Genomic DNA, 20,851 nt, shown 5'->3' with positions numbered 1-20,851 from the left:
GATATTTGCATTCACCCTCATGGTCTTTCGATTTATTAATCAGAGCACTTTAGGTTCAGTTGTTCAACTTGCAATGAACGCACCTAACTCATCAATTAGCTGACCAGCTGCTTTTTAATTTGTGCAAAAAGAAATTGAGAGATTTTCTAAAATCCTTTATGAAACTAAGATAACATTATTCCTCCACTAGAGGCCTGCTGCACAAAATCTGTGCACAGGGTTGGGGAGTGTTCCTCAGCCCAGCCTGCACCCTCTCCAATCAGGGACACCTCAAGGGATGTCTGACTGCTCGTTTAGACCCGATCCCTAAACCACAGTCAGATATCCCTCTCACAATCCAGGACTGCTGGCTCTCAACTGCTCTCCCTTGCAGGCCTGGTGCCTCCCAACTGCTTTCCCCAGCTGGACATCTTGTGAAGGCCATCTTGTATTCACATAGGAGCAGGATCTTTGACCACATGGGGGCAGCCATCTTGTGTGTTGGTGTGATGGTCAATCTGCATATTACTCTTTTATTAGATAGCATAGAGGCCTGGTGCATGGGTGGGGGTCAGCTGGTTTGCCCTGAAGGGTGTCCCAGATCAGGTGTTGTTCCCTTGGGGCATGGGGTGGCCTGAGGGAGGGGCTTGTGGTGGTTTGCAGGCTGGCCATGCCCCCTGGTGACCCAAGCAGAGGCCCTGGTATCTGGAATTTATTTACCTTCTACAATTGAAACTTTGTAGCCTGGAGCAGAGCCAAGCCTCCCTAACCAGCAGCCATTTCTGTTTGGATTTGTTTACCTTCTATAATTGAAACTTTGTAGAGTTGAGTGGAGGCTTAGGCCAGCCAGGGTGTGCAGAAAGCTTTGCTTCTCCCGTTGCCTGGGAAACCCAAGCCTCCCTCCTGCTCTCTGTGGCTGTAGCCATCTTGGTTGGGTTTATTTGCATACTTGCTCTGATTAGCTGGTGGGCGTGGCTGGTGGGCATGGCTTGTGGGTGTAGCGGAGTGATGTTTAATTTGCATATTACTCTTTTATTAGGTAGGATGTTTCCTCTTGTACAAATGAGGGTTGATATTTGATTGGGTTAAATATTGAAAGCAAATTTTAAAGCTAGTTCAAAATATTTAATAATGATGAAATACCAGGGTGTTTTGTTGTTGTATTTTTTACTTTACGAGTCATACTAGTTAGTCCCTTTTGAGAATCCATGGAAAGCTATAGATCATCCTTGCTCCCCCAAAAAAATATTTAATGCTCATATACGTAGTGCATACACCTTTATCATCATTCTATACATTAGAAGAGAGGAAATGTGATTCACAGTTAAGATCATAAGAGAAAGATATAAAATTTTCACTAACATACCAATTAAAATTTAGACATCTATTTTTTTATACAACTTTTTCTTTTTTCCTCCCTGAAAACAGCAAAGATTTATTTGGCACAAAACAATTAAAATGTTCTATCAAGTATCAGCCATTTAAAAATAAAGATTTCTCTATGCATGAAGTTTTATAAACAACCTTTCAACAGCCACGTTTTTCAAAGCAGCTGCCTCCCCTTCTTGTATAGAATGTAGTGACCATGGCAGCTTAAAATTGCATCAGTGGTCTTCTTATAAGTGAAAACAAGTAATCTATTACATTGCTAAGGATATTTTTTTCCCACTCTATAGGACAACACTACTCTAACAGACCTAGGTCAGTGGTCGGCAAACTCATTAGTCAACAGAGCCAAATATCAACAGTACAACGATTGAAATTTCTTTTGAGAGCAAAAATTTTTAAACTTAAATTTCTAATTCCTCTTCTTCAAAATAGACTTGCCCAGGCCATGGTATTTTGTGGAAGAGCCCTACTCAAGGGGCCAAAGAGCTGCATGTGGCTTGCAAGCCGCAGTTTGCCAACTATGGACTAGGCTATCACTTATATTGAAACCTCAATATCAACAGAAGTTAACAAGCATTCACGAAAAAACTCTAAGGCAAGGTTTTTGTAGATGATTTTTAACTCATTTTAATTATCTACATCAACGTAATGTGCTCACATCTGAGCAAAATTAAGCTATCCAACACTTCTTCCCAAGTGAAGCAGAAATCTGAAAAAAATTGCTTAAACTTAGGTAGACTGTCCCTGAGTCATTAAAAAAAAAAAAAAAAGTCATTAACTCTTTTTAAATTAATGATAACACTTTCTCAAATTTGTTTTGGGAGCTAGAGAAAGCATGGGATAGGAAAAGGGAAAGGTAAGATTAGGAGAGAATGTGATGTTTATTAACTTTTTTTTCCATGGGATTATATACAAACTGTAAAGTTATAGTAGAGTATAATGAAATACTGCCACCCAGTGGAATAACAATATAAATAAAATTTTCAAATTTGAAGATTGCAAGAATTTTCTATTAAAATAATAGAGCTTAATTACTTTCAAAGTATTTTCAAAAATATAATTCCTTAAAAAAACAATTTAGTGGGACAGACAGCAGAAGTGTGAGTACATCTTCTCCTGAGTTCGACATTCTCATAATTTAAATGACAGGGTTCTATGTTTCGCAGCAAAGCAAGTGCTGGAGCCCAGGGCTGCTGGCTCCCACTTCTTTGCTGTTCACACCAGGCAGCCCTCCTAAAGCCTTTGACATCTCTGCTCTTGTCCAGACATTGCATTTCAAAGAGGAAAAACCAGACTCAGATTATCAAGGATTCTCAAGGGGTCTTGGGAGTGTAGCTTCAAGCAATACTAGTAACCTATTGTCATGAAAATGTTTAAGATGTATATTTTCCTTTTAAAATTTTGTGTAAGCCCTAACCAGTTTGGCTCAGTGGATAGAGCGTTGACCTGCAAACTGAAAGGTCCCAGGTTCAATTCCGATGAAGGGCATGTACCTTGGTTGTGGGCACATCCCCAGTAGGAAGTGTGCAGGAGGCCGCTGATCAATGTTTCTAACTCTCTATCCCTCTCCCTTCCTCTCTCTCTATTAAAAAAAAATCATTAAATATATTTTTTAAAAGAAAAAGAAAAATTTGTGTAAGATTTGTGTTCTGTTCCATATTATATGCATGTCTATTTTAATTATAAAATGTTTTCTTTCCCTCCAAAATCTTTTTAAAAAATTCTTGTTTTAAGACAATGGTACATCTATCCCCTGCTATAAATTCACTAGCCCAGGACCACATTGAGGATGGGAAGATGGAGAGTATGATTATTGCAGTTTGAGACACCTGGAAAGTGCATTGTCCAAGTTCTTTCATTTATGAAGTATTTAATGAATACCTACCAAATGCCAGGCATTGTTTTAAGTCCTGGGACATGCTGTGATAATAAGCAACCCCAAATTATCCATGGCACAGAAGAACAAAGGTTTATTACCGCCCATGCTAGTTTACTGCAGATTGGCAAAGGGCTCTTTTTGACATTGTCATCATCTTCATAGTGCAACCATCAGACAAAGCAATCATTATTTGAATATCAATAACAATCTATTGGCAGAGAGAAAAGAGTGAGGCAAAGCAACAGGAAAGGAGATACATTATTTACCACCACATTTTATTGACAAAAACTAGCCACATGACAAAGATATATTTCTTCAACAAAGAATAATCCTCCCCTAGAGAGAAGATGTGGGTATTGATAAACCTTAATAGTATGCCACACCGCAACTCTAGTTGGAATGTGGAAGGAATGAATAGGCATGGGACACAAAAAGTCAGATGATGTAGAAGTCCACTGATATGACAAGAAACCAAACTACCGCAGAAGCAACAGGATGAAAATAAAAAGGAGTGATTGGGGGCAGAGGAAAGGTAGGAAAAACTGCAATATTTCCACTCCAGAATTTCTTACATTAGTCTCCCAAATGAAAAGCAACTGGGGAAATTACAATATTCTTATTCACTGGCCAATCCCAGAACTATGAAATAGTTCTATCAAAATCTGCCTAGGGGCTCATGACCAGGCAGTCTATTTTTCCATACACGTGAGTGACTGAGCTATGGTGTCTTTAAATCAGCTGGGAACACAACTAACCCAGCCAGATGCTGGACTGGACTTTCATTTGGAGCAGATACTCTGGGCAATGGCTTTGATTCTAGCTCTGCTGAAGACAAAAATGAGAAAAAGAGAGAATTCATGGACATGGACAACACTTTGGTGATTGGCGGGAACTGGGGGGGGGGGGGGGGGGCGTGGTGGAGGGAGAGTGGAGGTGAAGGTGGAGGAGGACATAGAGGGTATAAATGGTGATAGGAAAAATAAAACTAAACTAAAATTTCAAAAATAAGGTCTTAATTTATTTTTGACAAAAGATATGACTGTACATGTTCCATTAACATTTTTCAAAAGGTACAAACAGTTCATAAGATCTACAAATAAAACATGCAGAAATGATGGCAATAAGAGATCAAATGACAATAAAAATTCCCTTTGCTCTTGGAAACATCTGACATCCTTCTGCAACTAAACTGAAAAAAAAACAAAAAAAAACTGATTTTATAGTAGCCATTCCTCTGATTCCCTAGGATTTAATTAACTAAAATTCAGAATAAAGCTCTATGCTAATGTGACATTATGATTTAACATTTAAAAACATGAAGGTCATGGAATTGGAAATATTAAACTTTTCACTCTGGTGTATACTGGCTGCTCCGCAGACCTGCGCTAGCTGGGCATGGCCCAGGGTCCCACCATCAGAGCAGAAAACAGAAAATTTTCCAGGTAACAGAAGTTTCAATTTTTTTATGGTGTTGGGATAAAAGAACACTTAATGATCTTACTGTAACAGAAACTCTGGCTAGTCAAACTTGACCTGCTAGAGGAACTTCTCTCTGTCCGGAAAGCTGAAATCTCCTCAGACTTCCCTTATCTCATTAAGTTATCCATTCTCTGGCTTTCTACAGATCCAACTTATAAATCTTTTTCTCATTCGTTCTCAAATCTCAAACACTCAGGAGCATTATCATTACACAAAGAAACATATTTAATGAAACATAAAATTTCTACCATATGTGTTTATATTTCCCTAAACACCATAGAATATGTTACACTTGTTTGCCTTATCCACCTTATTATTTTGTCTCCATAGAAGCTCCAAGGCACATTTTTAAGACTGTACTTGCTCCATCACCTTTTGGAAAAAAAGAGTTTTGTAACTTTTCTCTCTCCCCACCGTATAATCATGCAACAATATTTTTAATTTTCCTAAAATTAAAACCTCCTTCTGCTTCTAGGGGACATGAACAAATAATCTAAAAGTAGCAAAATTTACATTTCAGATCCCATTAACTCTCTGGCAAATCCACAAACAACTGCTTGCGGGGGACGGACTATACTCTCTGAAACAATGTAAAACTAAAATGTCCAGCATCCAAACAAAAATCAATAGGGGTAAAAGTTAATTCTTTCCTGTATACCAGCAATAGACAATTGAAATTTAAAACTAAAATTAAAAAATATATACTATGTAAAATAGCATTAAAAAAACCTTATGTATAATCTGGCCGGTATTTCTCAGTGGGTTGAGCATCATCCCATGCACCAGGTGGTCACCATTTTTATTACTGGTCAATGCACATGCCTGGGTTTCTAGCTAGATCTCCAGTAGGGGGTGTGCAGGAAGTGGCCGATTGATGTTTCTCATCGATGTTTCTATCTCTCCCTCTCCTTTCCACTCTCTCTAAAATATCAACAAATACCTTTTAAAAAACATATATATAAATCTAACAAAACATATACAGGATCTGCATGTGGAAAAGTACAAAACCCTAATGAAATACCTAATTAAAAAGAAATATTATCCACGTTCAGTGATTAAAAGATTCAATATTTATAAGATGTCAATTCTTGTACACTTGATCTATAGAGTCAATGCAATCCCAATCAAAATCATAGTAAGCTATTTTATAGATAGCCACAAACTGATTTTAAAATGTTTATGAAAAGGCAAAGAACCAAGAAGAGTCAATGTAATAATGAAGAAGAACAAAGCTGGAGAACAAGTCATTTTCCATTATTTCAAGATTAGTATCTTGCTACACTAATCAACACAGTGTGCTATTGGTGAAAAATAGACACAGTGATCAGTAGAAAGCCCAGAAATAGACCCATGCAAGGTAAACATAGTCAACTCATTATTTATAAAGGCAATTCAAAAAAGAAAGAATCATATTTTCAATAAATGTTACTGGAATAATTGGATGACTGTAGCCAAGTCCTATGATAAATAAATGGATAAACAAACTGTGGTGCATCCATACCATGTAATATTACTCAGCAATTTTATCTAATAAAGAGGGAATATGCTAATTGACCATCATACTCTCACAAAATGGTGGCATCCATAGCCAATAAAGAGGGAATATGCTAATTGACTGTCATGCCCCCACAAATGGTGGTGCCCACAGCCACAAGATGGTGGTGCCAGTCCCCTTAGCCCCACTTCATCCAGCCAGAATCCCCCAAGCCCCTTAGCCTCACAGGGGAGGGCAGTTGGGGACCATCATGCCAGCAGGGGAACAGTTAAGCATCAATCAGGCAAGTGAGTGGTTAGCAGCCAGCAGTCCCGGATTGTGAGAGGGATCCCAAATTGGAGAGGGTGCAGGCTGGGCTGAGGGACAACCAGCTCCCATGCTCGAATTTTGTGTACCAGGCCTCTAGTAGAAAATAAATGAACTAACAAGACACACACACACACACACACACACGCACACGCACACACACAAAAAAAAAAAAACAAAAAAAAAAACCCTCAGATACATCCTGGTAACACAGGCCTATAGTAAAAGAAAAAAATAATGTAAGGAAAAGTTTAAAAGCTTCAAAAGAAGAAGAAAAAAATGCAGATTGCCTACACTGCAATGGGTTTATTTTGATATTTGAATTATCAACTATAATGGGTACTAGAAAGTATAAAGGCAAAGCCATCAAACAGAAAATTATTTTGAGACTAGAATATCTACCAAATGATAAATCAAGTGTGAGAGCAAAACAAACACATTTTCTGGTATTTGAGAACTCAGATATTTTATCTTCCATTTACTGTTTCTTGAAAATTATTTGAAAACACAATCCAACAAAATGACCCATATATACAAGAAAGAGGAAGATGTGAAATCCAAAACAATGCAAATAATGCAGTAATTCAATTAAAAAAAAAAAAAAGTCCCAGATAACTGTGCTCAGAAAGCTACATATTAGTGAAAATTTCGAAGAGGAATTACCCAATCTTTTTAGAAAAAAATGTTTTCAAAAAGTAAGCAATTTGCATTCATTAAATAGTGCAGTCAAGGTAGAAAATTTTGAGGATCTGTGTACTTCCCCTGTTTAAAAAAATTAACTAGAATTGTTAAAACAAATTGAAGAACATTACCATCCAAATATGAATTAAAACAAATTCTGGTGTCATTTTAGGTAAAATTTGAGCATGATTTATAATATTAAAAAAAGAGAGATTTTTTTTCTTCTCTTGTGGCACAGCTTCTATGTCGCAGAATTATATTTCCTTTACTATGAGTCTATTTGAACTACTTGGTTCTGCAATATTTCTTAATCATAATAGTAAGAACAACAATACTTATTTAATATATATACTACTCTAAGTCCCTGACATTTATTAGCCAATTTAGTCCTAAGTGACTTGCCCAAGGTTACCCACTAGTTAGTGAATCCCAGCCTTCTGGTTCCAGAATACCTGCTCCTGCCTAAACACTGCCTACACCTCCTCATAATGCTCTCACTTACAGTTCTTAGAATCAGTCTATCAATCCAGAGCAGGACGCCATACTGACACTTATAAAACAGAATTTAAATTACATAAAACTTTAAAAATACATGTTATATATTATATGTTTGTATAAGATTTATATATAATTTAAAATAATATAAAAATCAGCAGGGGAAGAGAGATAATGAACTTAACTAAATTCCTCATATTTCATAGCAAGTATCGTGGTTGATTTTATGGGTATACATCAACTGTCACTAAATATTGTCTAATTTTAATTAAAAAATATATAACTTGCTCTAATCGGTTTGGCTCAGTGGATACAATGTTGGCCTGTGGACTGAAGGGTCCCAGGTTCGATTCTAGCCAAGGGCACATGCCTGGGTTGCAGGCTCGAACCCCAGTGGGGGGTGTGCAGGAGGCAAGCCGATAGATGATTCTCTCTTATCATTGATGTTTCTATCTCTCTCTTCCCTCTTCCTTCCTCGCTGAAATATATATATATATATATATATATATATATATATATATATATATATCACATAATCTTTCTTTCTCCCTCTCTCTCTCCCTCTTTCTAAAAAAATCAATTTAAAAACAACAACAACAAAGAAATAGCAGTATAAACAAATTATTCAAAACTTTGGGAGAAATATCAGAAAAGCTAAAAATAGAAAAGGAGGGGGGTCTGAGATGACTTGTTTTTACCATTTTAATTTTTATTAAAAATATTAGATCTTATTTTATTATTTAAAAAAATAAGTACCTACTACTATTAATAATAATAGTACTGTAAAAAAAAAAAAAAAGCAAAAAACTGAAAAGGGAGACTTTCACCTCTGACATGAAAATACAATAGGACAGTAAGGGCCACCAGACCATGTAACCCCGTAAGGTACAAAAAGAGACACAAGATAACATATTGCATGTTACAGAATACTCATCTTTGCTGAGCCTGTTTCCACATCATTATGGTCTAAATGGCCTAACTTTGTCAAATAAACTTCTAAAAAGACCATCATTTCATTGGCTTTAGACAGCTATTGAGTATCACACACTCCAATCCTCCACCTCACCCATTTCATTTAAAGAAAGGGCCGTGTGAATTCACATCACTGGCAGAAGTCTACATTGGTGAAACCTTTTCAGGGTAGGATTTGGCAGTCCTCGTTCAAATGTAAACTAGGGCTACACTTCATTTCTCAGAATCTCCCCTACAGAAACACTTGCCAAATGCTCAGAGGTAACTCTATACACAGATTTTCAACTAGGGCCTAGTTACTAGGCTATTACTGTTTATATCAGGGGGGTCGGGGGTGGGGAGAGACAACAACCTTAGTAAATGCACATTGGTACATGCAGAATATTTTAAAAAATGAGACACATCTATATCGAATAACCCTAAAAGGAATATATACACCCACACATACATAGGAGTGGGTGGGTTTAAGATGTGAAGAGCAGTTTTTTTTTACCCTGTGAATTTATGAATTTTTTTTTTTTACTACCAGCATTATTGTTTTTATATTTCAAGAAATCAGAACATGCCTCAACTGCCATGTATATGGGATCAAAATAATCCAACAAGAGAAAAAACTCAAACCCAAGGGGGGAAAAAAATCATATGGTAATTGGCACGTTGCAGTCCAGGATGGTGCAATGGCTGGCGTCACCGGTTGGGTCATTCTTTAGTGAACTAAGGCAAGAAAATGAAAGCACAATTGAGGCTCAGGTAGACGGGGCGGGGGAGTTGGGGGGGGGGGGGACGCAAAAAGAGAGAAAATGGGATGCATCTGTAAGACTGTCAACAATTTTTTTTTAAAAAGACCCAGAGAGGGGGCGCTGACAAGGACACAGCAAGACGGGCGGCTTCCAAAGTCAAGCGTCGGGCAGGGCTCGGGGTGCCCGCTCCGCGCTCGGGGTGCCCGCTCGGCGCCCTGGGTCCCCGGCCCCGTACCTTCCCAGCAGAGCTCTCCGCCGGGCTCCCTCCTCAGGAACTTGAACCAGAACCGGTCCACGCGGCCCGGCGCCCCCCCAGCCGGCGCCGCCGCCTCCTCGGGCGCCAGCTCCACCTCCCCGAGCCACAGGCCCGGCTCCCGCGGCGCCCCCGCGCCCCCCGCCGGCCGCAGGCGCAGCGCCCCGCGCGGCTCCCAGCGCCCCAGCTCCGCCCGCGACCCCGCCACCAGCAGCTCCGGCCCGGCGCCCGGGCCCGCGGGCGGCACCACCACCCCGAACCGGAACCGCATGGCGGCGGCGGCGGCGGCGGGGCTCCGGGGCTGGTGCCCGGCGTCCCCGGGGGCAGAGCGGCCGGCGATTGGGCGGCGCGCGGGGCTGCACCCGTAGGCCCGGCCCGGGGAGCACCGCCAGGCTGGCCTTTTCGGGCGGCATCACGCGGCCCCGGGGGCCGATCTGAGGCCCGGGGAGCCACCACCCCCGTCCCGGAGAAGCGGGCTGGGCGCGCAGAGACAGGCAGAAAGGGGAACGGAGAGGGGGTTCGGAAAGGGAGGAAAGCCTCTCTTACGCCCTGCGGTTTTGCAGTCATCTTTCCAAAACACTGGGAATGATCTTTACTGGGTTCCTAAAGGAAAAGGGGATGGCACATGGAAAGCAGCCTCCCTGATCCTGAAATGGGGGAGGGGGGGGGGCAGATCCTTCCCGATCCTGAAGTGGGGGGACAGATCCTGGGCCGGTCGCCGGAGAGCTGGGGACCTTACCCTGGCCACTCACCCCCACCCTGGCCCTCGGGCTCTTTAGGAGGGGTCAGACCAATCCTGGATTCAGCAACCCCTGTACTTGGGTTCTGGCTGGGGAAGAATTCAGACCCGAGACCCAAACTGTAAGAGAGCGTTTATTTGGTAAATCACAGAGGTAGAAGTGGTTCCCAGAAGAAATGAGCTTAGGAAAGAAGTTATAGAAGTAAAGGGAGGGTGCTTGGAGCTGCGGAGTGAGGAAGCTAATGGTAACCTGCCTTGGGAGGCGCAGAGAAAGGCTGGGGTGCTCCTGGGACGGAGAGCACACTGGGGGGCCCTGGTCCTCTGTCCTAAGGGTGTAAGGATGCAGAGTTTAGGGAGATCCCAGGGGAAGATTCCAACAGAATAGTCAGCAGTTCCCCACAGTGTGACTATTCGGGGTTGTGGTCTCCCCTGATTGATTGGCCCACTCTGCGTTAGGGATCATTATTCAATGCAGCTGGCCCTGAGGGCAACCGCGGGGGTCTCTGGTCTGATTTTGCTGCTTTTCTAGACCTGGAGCTGAAATATAACTGAGACATAGATGTTGTTTCTAGGGAGGAAAGGTCAGGGGGTCCACACTGCAGGACCAGCGATATGCTAGTGGAGGAAAAAGTCACCCTAGGGTGAGGTCCCACCCTACAATAGACTGCCCCTTGCTGGACACCTGGGGCTTTACACCCTGTGCTCTGTTGTATCTAGCCCACCGTCCTAGCTCATGTCCGTCTAACTGTTCACCACAAAATGCAGGTATAAAATAATCTTGAAAGACCCTGCCAATCCTAAAGGTTCGGTCATTGGTAGAAGAGGCGTCATTTAGACCCAGAGCTGATGCATAAACAGTATTTTCCCTTGCCTAATCCAATTCAATGCCTGGAATAAAACATGATCACTTTATTTTTTAATTATATTAGTTTAATATTTGCAAAATGGGTTTGTTTTACCTTCCCAAAGGGAAACAAAACAAAAACTCATTCTGTGATTATAAATATATGACATTCATAATTTTTAAATGGCATAAAAATAAAACCTTTTGTTGAAAGCTTCCTTTCAGTAAACATCAGCACTATTTTTTTTTCCAACTTAAAACCTTTTTATGTTAAGAAATAGAGGTTTTAGCTATTTGGTTAAAAAGAAAACTATTTGTGAGGCTGGGCTTTATTTTTGTCACTGCCATAAGGTAAATCAAATATCCTGTTAACATATTTGATACTTTTTAAAATATAGTTTTATTGATTTCAGAGAGGGAGAGAGAGAGAAACATCAGTGTTGAGAGAGAATCATTGACCAGCTGCCTCCTGCACACTCCACACTGGGGATGGAGCCTGCAACCCAGACACATGTATGACAGAATTGAACCGTGACCTCCTGTTCATAGGTCAACGCTCAACCAGTGAACTGGGAATATTTGTTACTTTTTGGTCCTTTAATAAAATTGTCCTTCTGTCCTTACTATTGTATTTTCACAAACACTTAAATAACAGTCTTTTCTGTGAACTAAGGACATATTGTTTACCAGTATTTGGAAACATGTAAATAGCAATAGAAAGCCAGAATGTCATGCATTCAGAATATCATAAGTACAAGAGAAAGTACAAAAAAGTAAACCATCCAAACTCAATCTCTCAGTAGAACAATTAGTAAATTCATAATATGTTTTACTCTTCAATATTGGTATTCCACTCAATGTTTGGTTGGTTGCTAAGCTTAAGTATAAACACAAAGAAAAATGTGATGACAGCAAGGCTGGCCAAACATGGCTGATTCATTTGCAAAGCAGACGTTAAATCACAGTGGCATGTGAGTCTGTTTATTCATTGCTCTTACAGAATACAGAATATTCTTAGACTAATTTTAGGAAACTAGGAGTCATTTGGCCATGCAGGAACACCAGGAGCTGACAGTGTAGGACTTCCTTGTTGAAGAAAGACTGTGGTCTCTTGTGTACTTTCCAGATGGCATTTTCCCACCGGCTCCTTCAAAGTGAGAACTGTCTATTGTTGGTGAAAAGAGGTAAACTGAGGCATGCTTGAAATTGTCAAAAAATACGATTTTATTAAGAAATTGCAAAATAAAGGAGTTTATTAAGGAAAACCTATAGGAAAGTCTGTTGAGGGTTTGGGTTTGCTGTATTTTTGAGCAGGGAATGGAAAAGGGAGAGTTCAGTAAGACTGAACCTGTTAAAATAAAAAACAAACAAGGACCAGCTTTGAAAATTTCCTAAGCAGACAAATACAGTCCAGTCATACAAACAACACTCTATTCATCTTATTTTACAAGATCAACCTGACCTGGGTCATTTCTTTTCATGTCTCGGGAAACCATAAGCAAAATTTCCCAAGGTTAATATGAGGTAACCACTGACCAATTCCCTATCATTTAAGAGAAGTCCAATATTATTAGCTTTCTGTAAGTCAGGATTTCATAGGAAATCAGTTTCCCAGTCCTTATGTTTTGTGTCCCTGGGGGCACATAACTGAGATTTTTCCATTTATCTTCTAGTTCCATTTTTTTTTTAATTATTTCACACCATTCTATATATAAGATAGTAACGAAAATAGAAAACAATATATTTGTTCAACAGGCATTAGTCCTCCTCTCTCCTTACAAAGCAGTTGAGTAACTTTAACAGTTGGAAGTAGCCCTTTTAAGTACCTAAACAAAGTATGTAACGATGTATTTTATGACATGATTTAAATATAGTACTGAACATGATGGCTACATTGTACTTTAAATAAAATACAACCAGAAAGGAGAGCAAGTCCAAAATATGGATTAAAGAACAGGGCCATGCATCAATTATATTTTATGAATCATTTGAATTTGTTAACCATGAAAATGGTAACAGCCATTGAGCCTTATTATGTGTTTTTTATACTCATATTATCTTATGTAATTATCTCACCAATTCAGAGGTAATTACTATTGTTATTCCCAATTTTAAATGTGAGGGAACTTGCATAGAAAGGTCCAATAAATAGGCCACATCAAGGAAGGGACAGAGCTATAAGTGCTATAAGTCATTCATTCAGTTTATAGTTAAAATATGTACAATGCATGTAACTACATTATATGTAATATGCATAGTTTGATTCCTGATAAGGGAAAGCATTACAGAACGTAATTAAATCCCAACATATTTAAATAGGTTACTCTTCATTAGCTCTAAATAAACAATGAACTTCCTATAATTATTTCCTATAACTAACTCCATCCTTAGGAATGATGGAACAGATGGATCATAAGCAGTATACTAAACTGATTGATGAGTCTATAAAGACGTAAGTATCTTAATATTTAAAAATGGTCATTTTATGTCCTTATATGCTTATCTTCTTGGTAATGGAAATACAGATTTAAGAAGCCAAGGTGAATAATTTTCTAGTTACTAAGCTGTGTTATGCCCAGTTCTTTTTCCTAGTTGAATTCTCCATGTGAGTATTCTCATGATACTTCATAAAAATGATTATTTCTGAAATTGATTTGAGGTCAAATTCTTGATGCATGCTATGAGAACAGTTGAATTTAAAGCAAGAGTCATATCAGTAGAGCCACAATTCTAGTAATATTTTTTAAACACCAAACCCATTTCTTTCATTGAATTTCATTTCTATAGTGCAATCTTATATATAACAATGCTTGTTGAAGAATGGGTCATAAATTCAAATTTAGAGTTTCAGGATCCAATTCAAATGATAATTTTTTGAAGATCCCTCAGGGAAAGCTGTTACCGGGCTCCCTTGTGATTTATGTTTTTCTGAAACAATCTTTCACTAGTCAGAGGGTTGTCATAAATTTTTCCTTATAATATTGTGTATAAATACCCATATTCTCTGATGCAAACCACATTTCATCCACATAGTTCAGGGACTATCATAACTATTAATTTATTACTTGTCAGAACACATCTTAGCGTTTAATGTGTCACATATGTGTCACTATTTCCCATTTGTAGCTTAAAAAAAAAAAAAAAAGCAAACAAACAGAACCTTCCAGAGAGGATTTGATTACAGCTTTTGTGCATTGTAACTGACTTTTCTGGGTTGGAAAACTGTGTTAGGCTACTTGAAATCCCTTTAAGAATCTGGAGCAGTAGAAGGATATGAGCTGGACCAAGGCTGTATCCAAAAATCCCACAACATTTCTCAACTATGTAAACAATTCGTGTCCTTTGGGTGCACATACAAATCTCTTATCTCCCGAGATTCCAGTGATTCCCTTCCCACCACATCCCGCCATAGAAAAGCACTGCCTTCCCAATGCGTTGCCAACAGCCAGTTTTGCCATGCTTCTTTCTCTGTCATTTCTACAATAAAAATATTAATTTTAAAAATGCTCTAAGTATTAAAAAAAAAGCCCTGAGGAATATGCCTTTTCAAAAGCTCGGACCTGCCCCTTCCCTCTCACATCCCACCCCACTGTCAGCATTGAAAAACCCACACGCTCTTCCCACGCTTCTCAACTGAAAACCTCTCATCACCAAGCCCATGGAGCCTGGGTTCTGTTAGGCAATGACCTCAACTGACTTTTCCTAGGGCAAGTAGAGGGCCAAGCCAGATGGCTGGACCTCAAGGTTAGAGACGCCAGTTGAGAGCTTCCTTCAGGTGTAAAAAGATCCTCCAAAGTCAGGGGTAACTTGAATGGCAGGCTAGTGAACACCTTTCTCAACAAGGGTGGAGGGTTTGGTAGCTCAACCCCTAGGAACAAAAGAGTGGTTGGCTGGAAGGAATGACTTGAAACTCCCAAGGGAACTTTCAAAGAGTTTGATAAGAGAAAAGAGGTTAGCTGAAAGCAGAGCTGGCTCATTTATACTGAAATGGAGAATGAAGACTGAGGCAGGGGAGGGGAGGAGGAGGAGAGAGGGGAAGAGGCAAGCCTGAGGGTGCTTTTTAAGAAATTGAACACTCTGTAATTTGCCCTTTGGTGCTTTTTCCTGGCCATTAAATGTGTTTATATTAAAGGTATCCTATCTAATAAAAGGGAAATTATGCAAATTAACTGTCACTCCATCACAAATATGGTGGCACCCATAGCCACAAGATGGCGGTGCTCGGCCCGCCAGAGCCCCCCAGTTTTGGGGGGAGGGGTGGCCATGGAGAACGGGCAGCACGAGTGGCCCAGACGGCCTCCCAGTGCCGGAGTGGACAGGGACAGAGGTGTTCGCCCACAGCCTCTGCAGCCAAGCACAGGCCTAGAGAGGAGATAGCCAGCCCGCCTCCCATGGGAGCAGCATGGGTCCCTCCCACCTCCCATGGAATCGGTGCAGGTCCCTCCAGGCTCCTGCCGAAGCAGCACGGCTCCTGGCAGCGTTCTGCAGTTCCCGCTGGCTCCTGCGGAAACGTTGGGTGGCCTACTGTGCATGATATTGCGCGCTGAGCTACTAGTTTCGAACATAAACTGATTTGGGTGCTTATGGCTGAGATGGGGAGAGGAAGGCCGGCGGAAGGTAGAATGAAGGGGAGGCCCCTAGACAGGAAGGTGAAGAAGGTCAGTGGTAACTGGAAAGGAGAAACCCATTGACCTTCAATAGCAAGGAAAGGATGAATCAGAAGCTGAGTCAAGACCCTAGGCTTCCCCCAAATCGTGAGTTCTTACTGAGAACTTGGGGGCTCTCTGCAAATGCAGACCTAGTTTAGGAGGAAGAGGTGTACCCGTATTTTAATTCGTGGAACCAGCCACTTATTCAAAGACATGTATTTGTCCAAGCATGCACTGTGGGTGGGTGCTGTCAAGGTAGTATTTCCCAAAATGACTCTCATGTAAATGAATGAGAGAACCAGCAGGATGTAAAGATGGGTGAAAAAGAATCCCCGATATAATGTATATAGACCCTGAATGAATAGGAGATTACTAGGTTAGATACAAAACTGGTTAATTTCTTACTGGACCATGAAACTAGAACCCATGAGTTTATCTCTTCTACCAGACAGAAATCGCTTGCATGTGATTTCAGATCAACACCTACAAGATTTAATATGTAACATAGGTGATAGGCCCCTAATCAATAGTAAAATCACAAAATAAGCCCAGGCATGAATAATATTATAGGTACTGAAGGAGTTCTCAGCCTGTGGGACATAGTTTTGGATATTTTTTTCTTAACAATGTGTAATAAAAATAAAAGCCTCCCGTTTGTTCAGCTAGTTTACCATAGTCTAGGTGCCGTAATAGTTGCCTTACATACCTTACCTCTCCCTATTTCCATTACATTTTTTATTGTTTTAATGTATTTTTGATTGTTGACAATATTACAGATGTCCCCCATTTTCCCTCCCCCCTCTATTTCCATTCCATAGTTATCATCTCTGTTAAACAGAAGAAGGACCTGAGTTTTTTGGGATATTAACTGATTTACCTAAGACCATACAGCTAATAAATGGCAGAGGCAGGACTGATCCAATAGCCTGCCCAGCCAGGGATGCAGCTCAGCACCACATGGAAGCACTGGGCTGAAGGGAACCCACGCTCCACTTGCAAAACCTTCTACTCTGCATGTCTTTTTCTTCCCAAAAAATACTTGCTCCTTGGTAAGCCTCATGCCACAGGGAAAGTCTATGTAAAGCACTGGGGAGGAAAGTGCCCAGGGGTGACTATTTCACTACTCCAAGCCCCACAAAGGCCTTATAAAAGCCCTGACTCAGAATGTATTTAAAATCTATAATAATGAAAGTGTAATATGCTAATTAGACTGGACAAACTTCCAGATGACCTTCTGAACCAAGCCAGGGCTGCCAGGGAAGCCGGGGCCCTGGGTGCCATAGGGAAGCTGGTGATGGCAGCTGGGGGAAGGAAGGCCTACTCTTGCACGAATTTCGTTCATTAGGCCTCTAGATTTTTGTTTCTTTTTAATACATTTTATTGATTTTTTACAGAGAGGAAAAGAAAGGGATAGAGAGTTAGAAACATCGATGAGAGAGAAACATTGATCAGCTGCCTCCTGCACACCCCTCACTGGGGATCAAGCCCGCAACCAAGGTACATGCCCTTGACCGGAATTGAACCTGGGACCTTTCAGTCTGCAGGCCAACACTCTCTCCACTGAGCCAAACCGGTTTCGGCAGCCTCTAGTTTTTAAATAAATGTTTAGACACAGATTGGCAAATCTCAATATGTTTACTCGTTGGAACAGATCCTTAAAATTGCTGCTATTAGCAGACTATATGAACCTGGACAAATACAAATGCATAAAACTCTCAGGAGAACAGTAGCCTAGACTTTCTGTACATTCGCTATGGTGACAGTGACTGCCCAGGGGCTCAGCCACAGGAGGATTCTGCACGCTAACACCCAGTTCTGCAGGAACTTGGCCAGAAACGCCACCTCCCTTGTGTAATGCTAGGAACTCTGAGCGATGAGTGATTGGGAAGCAAAAATGCTAATGCTTCCTGTCTTGAAAGGAGGCCAGAGAAGGCTCTGATGGGGGAGCCGGTTTTCTTAACCTGACCTAACACATTTCACTTCAGTTTCTGTGAGAAATTAGACCAAGTGGAGGGAGTCGCTATTCTCTCTATGCCACCACTACACACACACACACAAACACACACCACACCACACACACCACACACACACACAAACACACACCACACCACACACACACACACACACCACACACACACACACACACACACACACACACACACACACACACACCGTTGCAGCATTTATAGTCATCCTATGGGGAACGGGGACAAGGTGAGGGAGGGGTTGCGTTGATGGAGGCCTTGTAGCAACAGCAACTGCTGGTCTCTCGGAGGGAAGTAACCACTGTGTCAACATCATCTGTCTGTGATCTAGAAAACTGCTGGTATTCTCTATAGCAGAGGGCTCCAACAGCAGACCATGGGCATACATGAATTTTTTATTTCCACACTCCAAGAGTTTTTGTGTGTTAGTTTTTCGAAATAGCATTAAAAGAAAGTAGCAAGGATGTGAAGATACTGGAACCCTCGTTTATTGCAGGCACTTTGGTAAACAATGTGACAGTTCCTCATGAAGATTAAACATAAAGTTACTATATGACCCAGCAATTCCACTCCTCCATGAGAAATACAAACATGTGTCCTTATAAAAAATGTCCTTATAAAAACGTGTACTTGCACATTCAAAGTGTGGGAGCAAGGTCTAACTCTAGGAGTACGTACTCCTAAATCCTGCTTACAGCACTAATTGTGAGAGCAAGTTCCTCCTTGAACCCTCTCACTGTGCTAACTGTGGGGAACTCAGTTCCTCCTTTACCCTCTGTTCGCTGCGTCATTGTTGGAAGCACTCACTGCTCCATCCTTCTGACTGGTCCAAGTGTAGGCGCACAGGTCCTAATCACACCCTTCTACACCAACTGTTGGGTCCAATCCCCTCTGCCAGGGGCTGGACCTTCTTGGACACCTGGCAGTAGATGGGGAAACCATGAGAAGTTGTGGGGGTATCAGAAAGTCTTCATTATAGTAGCCAGTGGCCATGTACCATTGCTAACAAGGAACTACTAGACAAAACAGTCCTTTAAAGCACAGTCCTAGGCAGTAGGTAACCACACACACAGCTAAATAACAGTACGTCTTTCCTACCTAGTAGCAGCCTCCAACACAGGAGCTGTTATCTGAGCAGCCAGCGCTGCCTCTGGACCCACAGCTTCACATAGCAGCGGCATCTGAGTCCTCGCATCTCAGCAGCCTCAGTAACATACTTTAATACCACCTAGACAAAAGAGGCTTTTTGCCAAATTATGACATCAATTATTTAGGTAATAGAAGGGCATCGTTGCGCAGTCTAGATTGCTGCATCCTTGCACCTGCATACAGTGCTGGACACCCTGATTGAAATTCCTACACTCAGCATGGCCTTGGACATTCTGCATAACTAAGAACAAGTCCTCTGTGCTCTAATTGGCCTTGATCATCTGGCTTACTCTGGCATGGTTCCCACACAAAGCAACATTCTGTATAATAAAAGGCTAATATGTAAATTGTCCAGAACATGCAAATCCATGAAGATAAAAAGTAGACTAGTGTTTGCCTCATGTTGAAGGGGAGAGGGAAATTGGGGGGAAATGGGGAGTGACTGGTAAAAGGCATGGGATTTTGGAAAGAAGTTTTTAAAATGACGTAAAAGTGACTTTGTGATGGTTACATAAATCTGTGAACATACTAACAATCATTGACTCATACACTTTGAATTGATGACTTGTATGGTATATAAATTACATATCAATAAAGTTGTTCAAAACAAAGCAAATGAACTATTCCAGCAGTTGGTGTGACTCCCTTAAGTTATTTGAGCTTTGAACCCCTGCTTTTTAAGGAAAAATGCACAGAAAACCTGATTCTGAAGAACGTGGAAGAGAATTTGCTCCCTTTAGCCTATACCAGGGTACTGAGTCTCACTTGGCAGTGGTGGGTGGGAAGAAGAATGTTTTAATTTGTTTCAAATCTTAAAAAAAAAAAAAAGCCAATTAGTTCACATCTGACAATTAATATACACATCCTTTTGAACTATACAGTATTGGGTTAGGTGATTTGGAACTTGCAAATATGTGATCCTTGCCCAGAAAAGTCTATGGTATAGTTGCTAGAGATAGTTGAATTACAGCACACACAAAAGAATGTTTTTGTATTTAACAATACTAAATTACTCATCACACAGCAATCACTGACTACTAGATTCAGGCACCCTAAAGCTCAGAAGAGGACTGAGCACAAGACCTTGACAGGTTGGGTCTGATACCAGGTCATGAAAAACGTGCAAACAGAACTCAGAATAGATAAAAACAGAGAGAGGGAGGTGATAGGACACTGGTATTCCAAGTGAGGGAATTCATCAACAAAAGCAGGTGCAGGAAATCTCTGAGCATGTTTAAGGTAATTTGTTTATAAATTTTTTGTTGTTGAAAGTATTACATATGTCTCCTTCCCCCCAACCCATTTACCCCCTCCATCCTGCCCCCACCCCAGGCCTACTTACCTCATTCCCTACGTTTACTGTATTGTTCTTCCTCTCCAAATTAACTATTTGATTGACCATACATGCCATTTTTTTTTTTTGTAGGTCAAAAATGATTGGATAACAGTAGTTTCATCTTAACGTTTGAACTTGTATCCTTAATTTGAGATTTTTTGGGGGGGCACTCAGATTAAGAAAATGTTTTACCTATTTTTTGAATTTTGTATAAATAAAATCTTAGCATATGTACTCTATTGTACCATGTCTTTCACTCAACATTGTTTTTGAAACACATACTTGTGGTGGCATGCAACTCTATATGGCTCAATTATTGTTGTTTACAGCATGTTTTGCTGATGAGTATCTCACACATTTTACTGTTAATAGACACTAATTGTTTTCATTGTGGCCCTATTACAAACAGGGAAGCTATTAACAGCCCAGTTAATAAATGTACATAATGATGCATATTTGTACAAGTTTTCTAGGTCTTATA

At 40.7% G+C, this 20,851-nt stretch overlaps 1 protein-coding gene across 4 annotated transcripts in view; it reads right to left on the bottom strand.

Moving 5' to 3' along the window:
* The window catches only part of EPM2A (EPM2A glucan phosphatase, laforin), a 98,260-nt gene that overhangs the window by 42,248 nt on the left and 35,161 nt on the right, over positions 1-20,851 (bottom strand). Inside the window, exon 1 of one of the 4 annotated variants that reach the window (XM_084889306.1) lies at positions 9,651-10,122. The exons of 1 other annotated variant lie outside the window; for it this stretch is intronic. In XM_084889306.1, the coding sequence (XP_084745432.1) occupies positions 9,651-10,081 (431 nt within the window). In that variant the 5' untranslated portion in view covers positions 10,082-10,122. Of the gene's footprint in view, positions 1-9,650; positions 10,123-20,851 lie in introns of those variants that run through there. 2 more of the 4 variants (XM_084889308.1, XM_084889305.1) reach the window with 2 other exon arrangements.

The sequence above is a fragment of the Pipistrellus hanaki genome (assembly GCF_964339955.1).
Source record: "Pipistrellus hanaki genome assembly, chromosome: 7".
In the NCBI taxonomy this organism is placed as follows: Eukaryota; Metazoa; Chordata; class Mammalia; order Chiroptera; family Vespertilionidae; genus Pipistrellus; species Pipistrellus hanaki.
The sequence above is the reverse complement of the archived record's forward strand: the minus strand, read 5'-3'. Positions and strand labels throughout refer to the sequence as shown.